Below are 12,607 nucleotides of genomic sequence, written 5' to 3' on the forward strand. Positions count from 1 at the left end.
AAATGTGCTTTTGCACCTGGATAGCTTGAATATGGGTCCCTGTCAATGGTCTAGGGCACAGCATAAATTACACTTTGCTACTTCTATAAGTGGTGTTGCTTGTTTTCCAAAACAATGTTTTACCAATTATCTTACTCCCTTCTCCCTTAGAGGTGGGCAGAATAGGCATTTTTTTTTTTATCTCCTTTGACAGGCGAGGAAAAATGAGATCAGAGGTGCCTTAGCCTAGCACTCGAGTCTCCTCTCCCGTTTTGGGCGCTCCGCCAGCCCGCTGCTCCTCCTCTCTCGTGACCTTTATCACCTCCTCCTCCGATTCTCACCAGCACCACTAAAAATACTTTTAATTCTTCTGGAAAAACCCAGCTGCACAGTGCTGTTCAGTGTACACAAGCTGTACGCTTGACCTTCATGTAGTTGGAAGCTCTGGATGGTTCTCTCAGTAAAGCTAGAAATCTGGAAATGAAAGGAAATGAAAGCAAAGTAGGCATTTGACCAAAGTTTCTTTATCCCTTCTGCATTTTAAAACCTCAAGTATCATTCCGTTGATTTTTTTGAATGCCCCACAGTGGCATCTCTCTCATAGCTGGAAAATCTCTTAACCTATACCCCACATCTCTGCCCAAATTTAAGCAAAGAACCAGGGTGGACTTAGCGGGTCTTGTGTTTAGTTTTTTCTGTCTAGAGCTTATGTTACGGGAGGTGCGATATATGGGAGCAGGGACCAAGCGAAGGAATTGGTGGGTGGGCGGAGAGGGCGTGTCCAGATGAGGGCCTGCTGGTGACGGGTGTTGTCCCGTGCATATGTGATGGTAGCAAGAACTCAAGCCCACTGAAGACGTAGAAGGAGGAAGACTCGCGCTCCCTCTGCCCCCGAAGCAGGACAGGGTGGGGTATGTGAATGCCAGGAGTCGCACTAGAGCTGCACACAGTTTAGCCGAGTATCTTCCGGCCTTGGCTTTTCTTGAGGCCTGGGCAATCGGCCCTTAGGGACCAATGGAATAACTCTAAATATACTTATTCACACTGTGGAATGTTCTGAGGAAATAGCTACTTTTTCAAAACACATCTTTTTGTCCTTTTGTTGTTGCCAATCGTGGGTCCAAGTTTGAGTTCGTCTCCTCTCTAAATGGCGCTCGAGTATTTGCTGATTCTTAATTTGCTTGACTGGGACGTATGACTGTGCATTGACAAAGAGCTGTGCTGTCAGTCTTCCATTATCAGAACTCATCTCTTCTTCTTCTTCGACAGATCAGGAAGTATACCTAAGGAAGGCAGAGGGATCATTCATGAAGGTATTGACAGCTCGAAAGAAGAGCGCCAGCACGGAGCTGACTATTGAGCCAGAGAAGGCGTCCTCAGACATAGATCGTGTCAGTTTGTCAGCCTTTATGAACGAGCAGCTAGACTTCAATGACGAAAGTGATGTCATTAGTGCACTGAATTACATATTGCCTTATTTCTCGGAGGGCAATCTAGAAGACGTAGAATCGACGCTGTTACCGTTCATTAAACTTCTGTTTTCAAATGTGCAAGAGGGAGACAAGCCCGTGGGTCACTCGATGAACGACACAGGGGACCCTTCTCTTAAACCTGGATCCAACAATTCAACTTACAAGAATAAACTGAGAAAACTCTACTTTCTGGAAAATTTGGTAGATGCAGAAATTCAGGAAAAAATTGATGACGTGAAAAAGAAAGAAAAAATGGCCATGCTTATACATTCCAGCCTTTTAGGTCCCAAGTTTAAACGTCAAATCTTTCCAAAGAAATTGGAAACTGCCCAACCGCAGGAGAAGAGCCTAGACGAGGTTGAGAGTGTGGGGAAAAAGTTCCTGAGAGTGAACAAGGTCATCAAGGGCCCAAAGGGCATACGGAAAAGGCACTTAAAAGAACTGAGACGTCAGAACATCCAGAGGAAACAGAGCGCCCAGCCATCTGTGGAGAACATGGCCAAGGAAAGAAGGCTCAGGACACCATCCCCGGGGGAGCTTCCCGTGGCGCACAGGCCCAGCAAATCAGTGGGAAGCTCCTTCAATACAGAGCCTTCGTTCATAGATGAGCACAAGGCAGCGGTCTCTTCTCTCATGAAGCAATACTTTTTGGACAGGCCTTCTGCCACCCCCGCTCCCAAGGAAAGAAGGCTCAGGAGACCATCCCCAGGGGAGCTTCCCGTGGCGCACAGGCCCAGCAAATTAGTGGGAAGCTCCTTCAATACAGAGCCTTCGTTCGTAGATGAGCACAAGGCAGCGGTCTCTTCTTTCCTGAAGCAATACTCTTTGGGCAGGCCTTCTGCCACCCCCGCTCCAAAATCCCCACCTGACGTGAAAAAAGAATCAAAAGACTTAACGTACACCATTTTTGTTTTAGAAGATGCAAATGCTAGAGTTAGAAATATGAAGGCTTTCAGACCAGCCTCACTCCCCAGAAAGACACACCGCTTTCATAAAAGTCGCTCCCGTGTGGTCCACAGAACACCCAAGGCCAAACTGAATCGAAAGTCCAGAAAGGAAAGTTCACTCAGTAATAGACAGCTGCTTGCAAAGAGGCCTCCATCCTCTGCAGTCAGGAGCCTCATAAATTCCCCTTCACGAGAGGATTTTTCATCTCCGGGAGAACTGAGTCCTCAGAAAAATCCTTTTCCAGAATTATTTGCTCCTTCAGGAACTTACAGAGAAAACACTACTGTAGAGAACACTACTGCCCAAAATGTTTCTGAAGAAAATATTTCTACAGGAAACACTACTGTGCCAGAACAAACCCTCCCTGAATTCACAGACCGTAAGAATCTTTCCACTGCTAATTCTACTGTTACTGCAGACAACTCTATGCCGACCATTAAACAAACCAATGATACACAACGGGAATACCACAATGCGGGCACTGGCTTGCCCCCAAAAGCCACAGGCTTCACTGTGTCAAAGCTCTCGTCCCCAGGTGATCTGTTTGAAATTCAGTTAAACCAGCAGCTACAGTCCCTCATCCCCAGCAATGACGTGAGAAGGCTCATTTCTCATGTTATCCGGACTTTGAAAATGGACTGCTCTGAGACCCAGGTGCAGCTGGCCTGTGCCAAGCTCATCTCCAGAACAGGCCTCCTGATGAAGCTTCTCAGCGAGCAGCAAGAAGTAAAGGTGTCCAAGGCAGAGTGGGATACGGACCAATGGAAAAATGAGAATTATATCAATGAGAGCACAGAAGTCCAGAGTGAACAGAGAGGGCAGGAGTCAAGGGAGGTGAGGATAAATCCCCAAATGTGGGGTCTCGACATTTAGGTGGTTTAGGACATGGACCCAAGCACAAGGACCAGGGGCTCCTAGTCCGGGTCTTGTCTTGGCCACATAATTTTGGCTAAGGCAGTGATCTGCCACTTTGCTCATTTAGGAAACAGTGCCGCTGTTCCCAGAGGAGACAAAAAGAGGACCTAACATACAAGATACATCAAGTCTTGAAGAAAATGCTAATGATTAAGATTACATATCACATTAGATTTGGTATATTCCTTAAGAACCTATAAGCGATTCATCGGAAAGAATGGGGTTTTAGAGTCGTTAAAGAATAGTTAACTTTCATCCTATCTCTGTTTTCTAAAAAAATTGTTCTTTCCCTTTTTTTTAGCTCACAAAAGAAGTTCCAGGCTATGGCTATAACAACAAACTCATCTTAGCAATATCTGTGACTGTAGTAGTGATGATTTTGATCATAGTGTTCTGTCTCATTGAGGTAAGGACAACAATTAGTTCAGATTCCCAGACTATATTCCTTCTTTATAATAGATTCAGAACCCACAAACTGAAAATCAAAGCCACTTTCCCACCTATCACGACTTGATATCCCTCTTCAGTCTGGAGGACTGAGATATGCTTTGTCCTTTTATTGCAAAGTATATTCCAGGGATTTTAAAAGGAACCCCACTGCCGGGAGACATCTGTGGATTGTAACCAAGATAACAAGCCATTAGCTTGTTCTGAGACATTAGGTCTAAGAAGGCCACAGTTGACATGATAGTAAAATTTCTTCAACTCAAAAAAATGATGTCGATTCGATGCACTCACCAGTCATCCTCCTACTACCACTGATTTCTTTCCTCGTTGGCTAAAATGATGAGAGAGAAATAGTCTTCACCTTCATGGAGCTATCAGTCATCTTGGAAGAAAGGGCATGGCTTAGAGATAAAAGTGTCATCTTGTTGATTAATTAGATGTGCCTACAGCTCTCTCCCCCACTTCGCAAGGCATTGTGTAAACAGGTTCAGTTAAAACCCTGCAGCTAAAATCCTGCATCAGGCTACTCAGAGCGTGTCATAATTACAGTTGCCTATTCCTGGAGCTTGCCTGTTTACCTTTTATTCAATTATGTATGAATTGAATATATATTCAATATATTTATTCAAATATACATATGCTTATTATATATCTATATCTATATCTATCTATCTATCTATCTATATATATATAGATAGATATATATATATTGCCATCTGTCATGGCAACCCTCCATTTCAGCCAAAACAGCCCCTCACCATCCCCTAGTCAGACCATGCCCATTCCTACTTTTGTTGGTGACTTTGCCCACTTGAAATTCCTTTATTTCACTCTGCTGGTGGAAGTCCCGTGAGCCTTCAAAAGCCAACTCGAGTTCATCTTTCTTCACAAAGCCTTCCCCGAATACTGTAATACTCCTGGACCTAGTCCTTCTGTGAGATTGTCACCATTTCTTAGGGTCTACAGTGACGCATTCCCCTCCCCTGATAACAAAAATATGCTAAACAGTTTGTTAAAAGGCAGCTCCTCAAGAGAGAAATATCAAGGTCATGGATCAGAGCAGAGATATGTAAGGCTTCCTGGTCTATCAGATTTGAGTAAAACCTGACTGGATGTATTAACTGCTAAGGAGAAACATGTCTGTCTTCTGGAGGGTTGGTCAGTAGTAAAAGCATAGAAATGGTGAGGAAGAGACCAACATGGGCAGTGCCCACCTAGCCTTGCCTAAGAGTAGAGATGGCACCTCAGGCAGCAGATGAGAGTCAGGCCCACCAGCCGGGCTGTGCCCGCGGGGCAGATGGATGGATCTAGCTACCTCCGTCCTTTCCATGAAACACTGGATTCAGCTAATTACTTTTCTTCCACTTCTCTTCTCACCAAATAGCCTTCTGATTATACTTCAGTGTGCCACAGAGGCCTGTCTCCACAGGAGGTGATGCCCAATCATGTGGACACAGATGCCCTATCTGTGGAATGGATGTTTTCCTTATTGTCAAGTCATGACCTGACATTCTGATTTTGATCAATCCTGTGACATTGGTAAGGTGATATTGCCTCCATGCAGAAAGAAGTGTGTTCTCTCTTGATGAGATCAGAGTCTGATTTCTCAGCCTAAGAGCCTAGGAACTAGCATGGGGTCAACTTACCATGACCTCTGGGAAGAGAAATCATTGGCCATTGTCCAGTCAGTACTCTGCATCTTGAGGTGGCCTGCAGCCTTTTGCTTTTGGGAAGTTCTATAAACTCCTATTGCTGTTTTAAATTCCTATGTGGTTTAACCTTGTGTTTATATTTTTTTATGTGGTTTCATTATTTCCTCTCCCTACTTAGATGATACACTTTTTGAGGTCAGAGACCATGCAGTTTTTTTCCTGTAGTGGACAATAATGATGTTCAAAGGAAGAGATGAGGCATTGTGTCAATTTCACAATGAGGAATAATGCAACGTAATATTTATGTGAAGTAGCCTACAGAGTCCAGCAATAGACAGATCCGTGGGTGACGAGGACTTTTAAAATGTTACCTTTTAGAGGCGCCTGGGTGGCTCAGTTGGTTAAGCGTCCTACTTTGGCTCAGGTCATAATTTCATGGTTCAGGAGTTCGAGCCCTGTGTTGGGCTCTGTGCTGACAGCTCAGAACCTGGAGCCTGCTCTGGATTCTGTGTGTGTGTCTCTCTCTCTTTGCGCCTCTCTCACTCTTACTCTCTCTCTCTGTCGCTCTCAAAAATAAATAAATAAACATTGAAATGTTACCTTTTAGTATTCAAATCAGTGGAAGAAAATAAATAAATGGTAATAGAACAACTGCTTAATTATTTGGGAGGAAAATAACAACAGATCCCTATTTCTCACCTTAAAAAAACATATTTCAGTACATGTAAAAAAAGAGAAACAAGAACCCATCAAAGTACTAGAAGAAAATAGAATCAATACTTTTATAATCTTGTGGTGAGAAAAAGCTTTGTGACCTGATACCACATGCAGAAACATTTGATAGATTTGATCGTCTTGTCTGATTTCTGCTTGGAATAAACCAGACATCTGATTTAATCCCCACAGTCCTGTGAGGATGATATCACCATCCTTCTTTCCTACATAGAAGGGGATCAGCTTAAGGCCACTGTGGCAAAATCCAAAGCAGAACCCAGCTGTGCCTGCAGTCAGCCTGTGCTCCTATCCCACTGTTCCGTCTCCTTCACGATAAAAACACTGACAAATATTTGAAACATTGAAATTCAGTGAAAGCCCTTGAAAGGATTAATATATTTCATATGAAGAGAGTTTTATAAATCAACAGGAAGAGGACAAACAATCCAGGGGATCAAGGGGGCAAGGACTACGATGAACAGGAGGTGTGGACAGTCCGTCACCATATCTGCCTCATGGCTTATGGGACATGGGTCTCGTTAACAAGGCCTTTTCGCCTCATGGTATAAAAATAGTCTCTGATATTTTCTTCTGTACTCTTATAATATTTGTTGTGATTTATTTATTTTTAATCTGTATGGAATCTGTTTGGTGTTTTGGTACGGTCGAGGTAGGGGATCTAACTTTTTTCCCTTGCATAAAGATCCAGTTACTTTAAAATCTTTTATTGAATGGTTCATTCTTTCTTCATGGATCCAAAATACTATTTTTATCTGGACTCTATTCTATCAACCTGGTTTTCTTTTCCTGTATCAGTATCACGCTACATACTTAACTGCAGTTGCTCTGTAAGAACGTATTTTAACGTCTGCTCTGTGATCTTCTTTTTCATCCATTTTGTAGCTATGCTTGCACATTTTCTCTACCAAATGTCAGCTGGCCAGTTTTTGTTTAAAAAACTGTCTTGGGATTTGAATGGGATTGCCTCGAATTTGTAGGTTAATTTGAAGGGAACTGACATCTTTACACTATTCCAGGAAAAAGGTGTCTCAGATCACGTATTTGTTTCTTCTTAATGTCCTTCAGAAGAGCTTTAGTGTTTTCATCTCATAGGTCTTACCCATTCTTTGCTAAGTTTATTCCTAGGTACTTTATGCCTTTTTACTGATAATTGTAAATGGGATAATTCTTCCGTTTTTTGATTAATTGTTTATGGAACATAGGAAAGTCATTGAGGTTTACATGTTGATCTCTTGATTTTATATATATCTAGCCATCTTGCTGAATTCTCATGTTTCTTCCAATAAAATTTTAGTTGATTCTCTTGGGCCTTTTAGTTTGTCTGTAATTTCGTATGCAAATACATCTTAGTTCTTCCTTTCCACGACTCCATTTTTTCCCAGTGCATCAGTTAGGACCCCCTCAACACCAATGAATAGCAGCAGTGATAACAGACATCCTACTCTTGTCCTTGATTTTAAAACAGTGCTGCTGTTTAGGTTTCTGGTAGACACTTTTCTTTTCCTCCTCCCAAGAATTTTTATTAGGAATTACCTGTTGAATGTTATCTGAGGCAGTCAGTAAAATGTATTACCAGCTGCACACGAGTTAGGTGTTATTGAAGAGTCAAAGGACTATTCAACAAATTCCTGTCCTAGGAAAAGTTATCATCTCACTGGGTAGATAAGACCTAAAATGCAAAGGAATGAATAAAGATGTGGAGGGAGTGGTTATTGTGATGGGTAACTGTGATCATGTTTTCTTCCAAAACAGATTTATTCTCATAGAACAGCAGCCAAGGAAGGTAAAGAAGGAAGCTCAAGGTAAATATTAGTCTGGCAATCGTTAAAGTAGAATTTTAGAACTAGATTTTCAAACTCATCTATTTCAATCCCCTTGTCTTACAGCCAGGAAATCACCAAAGGCAGAAAGAATACATATTTGGCCTAATGCTTTGCCTGGATCCAGCAAAGTTAGCTGCCCAGCCAAACCCGAGTTAGAATGGGACTGGCACAGAGCACCTGCTCACTAGACCTTTAAAGAAAGATCGTGGGGGGATGGGGGTGGAAATGTTCAGACCCGTTCCCGCTGGCGGTGGGCATCAGGCCTGGCCACAGACCTTCTCAGAGGCTCTGGAGAAGGGATAGGGAGGGCCAAAAGTCGTGGGGTGAAGGCGCTAGTCTTCAAGCATGATGGAGGGTAGAATACATGAGTCCCCCCCGTAAAGTAGGGGGAAAACTTCCTTCTTCCTCCTTCTGGTTTTCGAGGCCCCGCTCTCCATTCCCTTTATCCAGACCCAATAGAATTTGAACTGGGAGAGACCTTAGATAATCATTTATCTCTTCCTTTTATAATAATGAGATGGAGAAGGAGAAAAGGAAGATGTCTTGCCGGACGGTTGTATCACTAGTACCACTAGAACCAGAAAGAAGATGGTTCCTTTCCAGTTGGGCACGTCTCTGACTACACTGTTCTTGGGCTGTGAACTGCATTTTATGTCACAACTCAGTGCACACATACCGTATAGACATAAGTACCTTCTAAAACAAACTTACCATACACTCTTGATTCTTTCTGTTCTGTTTTTTTTAAGTTTATTATTTATTTGGGGGGGAGGGTGGAGCAGAGAGAGAGAGAGAGAGAGAATCCCAAGCAGGTTCTACACTATCAGCACAGAGCCAGACACAGGGCTCAATGTCACAATCTGTGAGATCATCACTTGAGGCAAAATCGAGACTTGGGCTGCTCACCTGACTGAGCCACCCAGGTATCCCCTATTCCGTTTGTATTCAAAAAGAGTATTTTGTGTTTTAGCGCTAGCCGTGTGTTTTCAGGTGATTTCACGACTCACTCACTCATCTGCCTGCAGTGTGAAAGTCAGTGAGCTAGATAACTGCTGGTTGGACTCAGGCATTCACTCGGTGCGATTCATCTTGTAAGGTAAAGCAGCTAGGAAAATAGAAACACCTCCCCACCCACCAGCAAATGATGCCTGTGAGGCTAAGCCTGGCGGGGACTGATGTAAAATGCTTCTGGAGAGAGTTAGGTGCTTCTGCCGTGTGGTCACCCAGTTTGTTGACTGCACAAGGGCACTTGGCCAAGGGCCAGAAGGTGAGCAGGGTGAAAATCCTGCCTATACTTCATGTCAAGTTACATACAAAGGTCTCCCAGGGACACTGTGGGGCCATTATGGACAGACACAGGAAAATTCTGAAAGCCCAGCATGTATGGAATTATTTCTGAGATCCCAGGTCTGTGTTGATTTTGCTTGCTAATAAGACTGGAGAAATACATTGTGAGAGGCACGGAAAATGGTACGAATCACCAATTGTCTGTGTGTGTGTTTCCTTCCAGGGGCTTCTTTGGATCTCTGCTGCGTAAGAGATGCTCAGAGGAAAGTGACAATCAGGTAAATCTGAGGAGGATAAAGTACCGTGGCTGGAGAAGGCAGGGGAAACAGACCTAACGTTGTCCTTTCTGGTTTCTAGAAGGGCTTTTTCTGGAGAAGGCGGCCACTTTGGCTTAGGGACATGTACAGACCTCTCAATGCCACACGCAAGAAAAACATGGCACAGAAGCTACACGACAAGGATTCTTCTGATGAAGATGAGATTTTCAACATGGAACTAGGGTACGTGATTGGGGAAGATTTTCTCTAAAATGAGGAAATTATGAAGAGTTGAATTGTTCCTTTCGAGAGTCAAAGCCTTGGCATTCTCCTCCTTTTCCCAGGGAGGCTGGCAAAGCCACAGCAGAGAAGACTCGGACCACAGATTCCACTACTGAAGAGCTGGGTGACGAGAGTGAGACAGCACGTGAGATTGTCACAGAGTGAACGCCGTCCTGCCTCAGGCCACCTACAAAGTTTACTTTCCGATACTGGCTTCTCAGCATTGCTTGTAAAATACTTTTTTTCTCATATTAAAATGTATAAATCCATAACCAATTCTAGCCACGTGGTAAGGAATTAAAACGTAAACGGTTAAATATTTATCTACAGACAACAGGGGCCACAGGCGAGAGAAGCAGGACTGAAGCCAGAGTCCCTCGTGGTAGCCAGTATTTCCACAAGACACAGTATGGGCAAAGTAGGGTGAACGGGGCGTCTTTCCGTCATTTCCCTGATACGGTCAGTCTCTGGAAACTGGAAAACGTATCTTCAAGGGGCTTAGACTATTAAGTTAATTAACAGCCTATTCTGGTGCTCTCTCCCCTGGCTCACCAAATACCAGTTATTCACAACGCGCTTGACCCCCTGCCCATAGAGGATCATCTCTCTCTGGCCCCTCTGTGAGGTCTTTGGGGTTGCCAGAATATTTGGATCGCTGAGCCGACCTCCACTGTAGGGCTGAGGCCTGTCTTTCTTCCCAAGAGCTCAAACTCAGACACAAAATGTGTAGTTGGAAGTAGGGTGTTCCTCAACCTTACAAGCTAGTAGATAATTCCCATTGGGTTTTTTTGTTTGTTTTCTTTAAAAAAAAAAAAAAAAAAAAAGTCCCCACCCTCAGAGAGCTAGCAGGGAGATGCTGGAGGGTTAGAGTAAAGAATGTGTGAGAGCAGTAATTACCCAGGACTGCCCTGCTCAGGCCTTTATTTCAGAAAACTTATTGGTGGGGGCACTTACTGTTCACCTGTACCCCACTAGCCTCTGCTGACCCCACTGAGGGTCGGATGCGTGCGGCTGGGCTCTCTCCAGTTCAGCGCAGCACCACACCTACCACTGCTTTCCTACCCAGCTCAGATCAGGGCTGCACGATTCCAAGAGATAATGCAGCACAACGTGCAGAAGACGCAAACATCCCTCCACTTCTGCAGAGGAGGGCGTTAACCAGTCACATTTAGGATGTTGGGAGGAGTCGGGGTGCCTGGGTGGCTCAGTCCAGTGAGCATCCGACTTTGGCTCAGGTCATGACCTCATGGTGTGGGAGTTTGAGCCCTGCATTGGGCTCTCTGCTGTCAGCACAGAGCCCACTTCAGATCCTCTGTCTCCCTTTCTCTCTGTCCCTCCCCCCAGCTCACACACTGTCTCTCAAAAATAGATAAACATTAAAAATAATGAAGTCATCTATGCTTTCTGAGTACATGAATGACAGGTTTTAGAAAAAGGACGTCAGAGTCAAAATACAGTAGTGAATAAAAGAAATCCTGAATTAACAAGGTTTGATAATCTCTTTTCTTAATGTCTGTTTATTTTGAAAGAGAGCAAGGGGGGAGGGGCAGAGAGAGAGGGAGAGAAAGAGTCCCAAGCGGGCTGTGTGCTCAGTGTGGAACCCGATGCGAGGGACTCGATCTTACGACCGTGAGATCACAGCCTGAGCTGAAGTCAAGAGTCGGATGCTTAACCGACTGAGCCGCCCAGGCGCCCCTGACAATCTCTTTAAATGCCCCCAAATAAATGCTGGTGGCTTAGCGATAGGTGATGGAATATGGCACCAACCGCTGGCCACCAACAGAGTCCCCCGAGGGGACAGTAGGACTGGGGCACAGCCCAGCAGGTTTGGCAGGGTTGGTAGGAACGGTTCCAAGCGGGGTGATTGGCCCATCAGTGCCTCTTCGGCTTTATTAGTTTGCTGCTGCTGGGCAAGGACACCTGTTCTCCTGGTGCCTGCTCCCGTTCCCCCAGCGTTTTAGTGAGAACGGCCACCAAGTGTCTGTCTCTGTGTGGTGACGTCAGCCAACAAATAACTGTGTTGAAAGCACAAGACTAGAGAGTAACAGTAATCGGAAGCGGCAGCAGCACCTAGTTTACTATTTGCTTACTTGGTGTCAAGGCCTGGGTTGGGTGTTTTGCAGTCTTAATTTAGCCCAACAGTCCGTGAAAACATACTTTATTATCCCCATCTGGCAGATAAGGGGACAGGGCTTAAAGGATGTAGGTACCCTGTTCAGGTGCCCAAGGCCGCAAATCCAAAACTGCCAGGTAGGGGTTTAATCCAGGCCTGTTAACTCCAAAGCCTGCTGACGGTTATACTGCCCTGCTGCAGGGTGCAGGGGTACAGAGACGTCTAAGCCATGGTTACCATCAAAGAATCAATAATTATAACGATGAGGATGGTGGCCGCTACTGTTTGTTGAGCACCTGCTTTGAGCCAGGCGCAGTACTAGGCCCTTTAGTCACTCTTAGGTCACAAGGGCAGAAACTCCTCATGCCAGCTCAAACTCCTTCATGAGCTGGGTGGAGCGGGGGCCGGTGGTGACTTTTTGAAGAAGAGAGGTGGACACAGAGACAGAGCTGACGAGAAACCAAGAAGACCCATCTGTGCATAGTTGGGCTTCCCGAAGTGTGGGCCGGGATTCCAGGCAACTCCATTCTCCTATTTTGGAATATTTCCATTAGCTCAAATGTGGTTCATAAAGTGAAGCTTAGAAAATGTTGTTTCTATAACACGACCTCAAATTTGCACAATACTTATCAGTCTCAAATGCTACCTTGCCGTATTTCTTTTAATTTTTTTAATGTTTATTTTTGAGAGAGAGGGA

General features: G+C 44.5%; 1 protein-coding gene across 9 annotated transcripts in view; it reads left to right on the forward strand.

Moving 5' to 3' along the window:
- The window catches only part of LOC145715144 (leucine-rich repeat-containing protein 37A2-like), a 45,143-nt gene extending 33,859 nt beyond the window's left edge, over window positions 1–11,284 (forward strand). For 7 of the 9 annotated variants that reach the window (XM_081794771.1, XM_081794772.1, XM_081794770.1 and 4 more), the window contains 6 exons: window positions 1,249–3,233; window positions 3,616–3,720; window positions 7,901–7,950; window positions 9,482–9,536; window positions 9,616–9,758; window positions 9,860–10,086. In XM_081794771.1, coding sequence (XP_081650897.1) covers window positions 1,249–3,233; window positions 3,616–3,720; window positions 7,901–7,950; window positions 9,482–9,536; window positions 9,616–9,758; window positions 9,860–9,962 — 2,441 coding nt within the window. In that variant the 3' untranslated portion in view covers window positions 9,963–10,086. Of the gene's footprint in view, window positions 1–1,248; window positions 3,234–3,615; window positions 3,721–7,900; window positions 7,951–9,481; window positions 9,537–9,615; window positions 9,759–9,859 lie in introns of those variants that run through there. The other 2 variants (XM_081794769.1, XM_081794774.1) reach the window with 2 other exon arrangements.
- The last annotated feature ends 1,323 nt before the right edge of the window (window positions 11,285–12,607 follow it).

This window comes from Panthera onca, assembly GCF_046562875.1.
Source record: "Panthera onca isolate mPanOnc1 chromosome E1 unlocalized genomic scaffold, mPanOnc1 haplotype 2 h2.Chr16_ul_3, whole genome shotgun sequence".
In the NCBI taxonomy this organism is placed as follows: Eukaryota; Metazoa; Chordata; class Mammalia; order Carnivora; family Felidae; genus Panthera; species Panthera onca.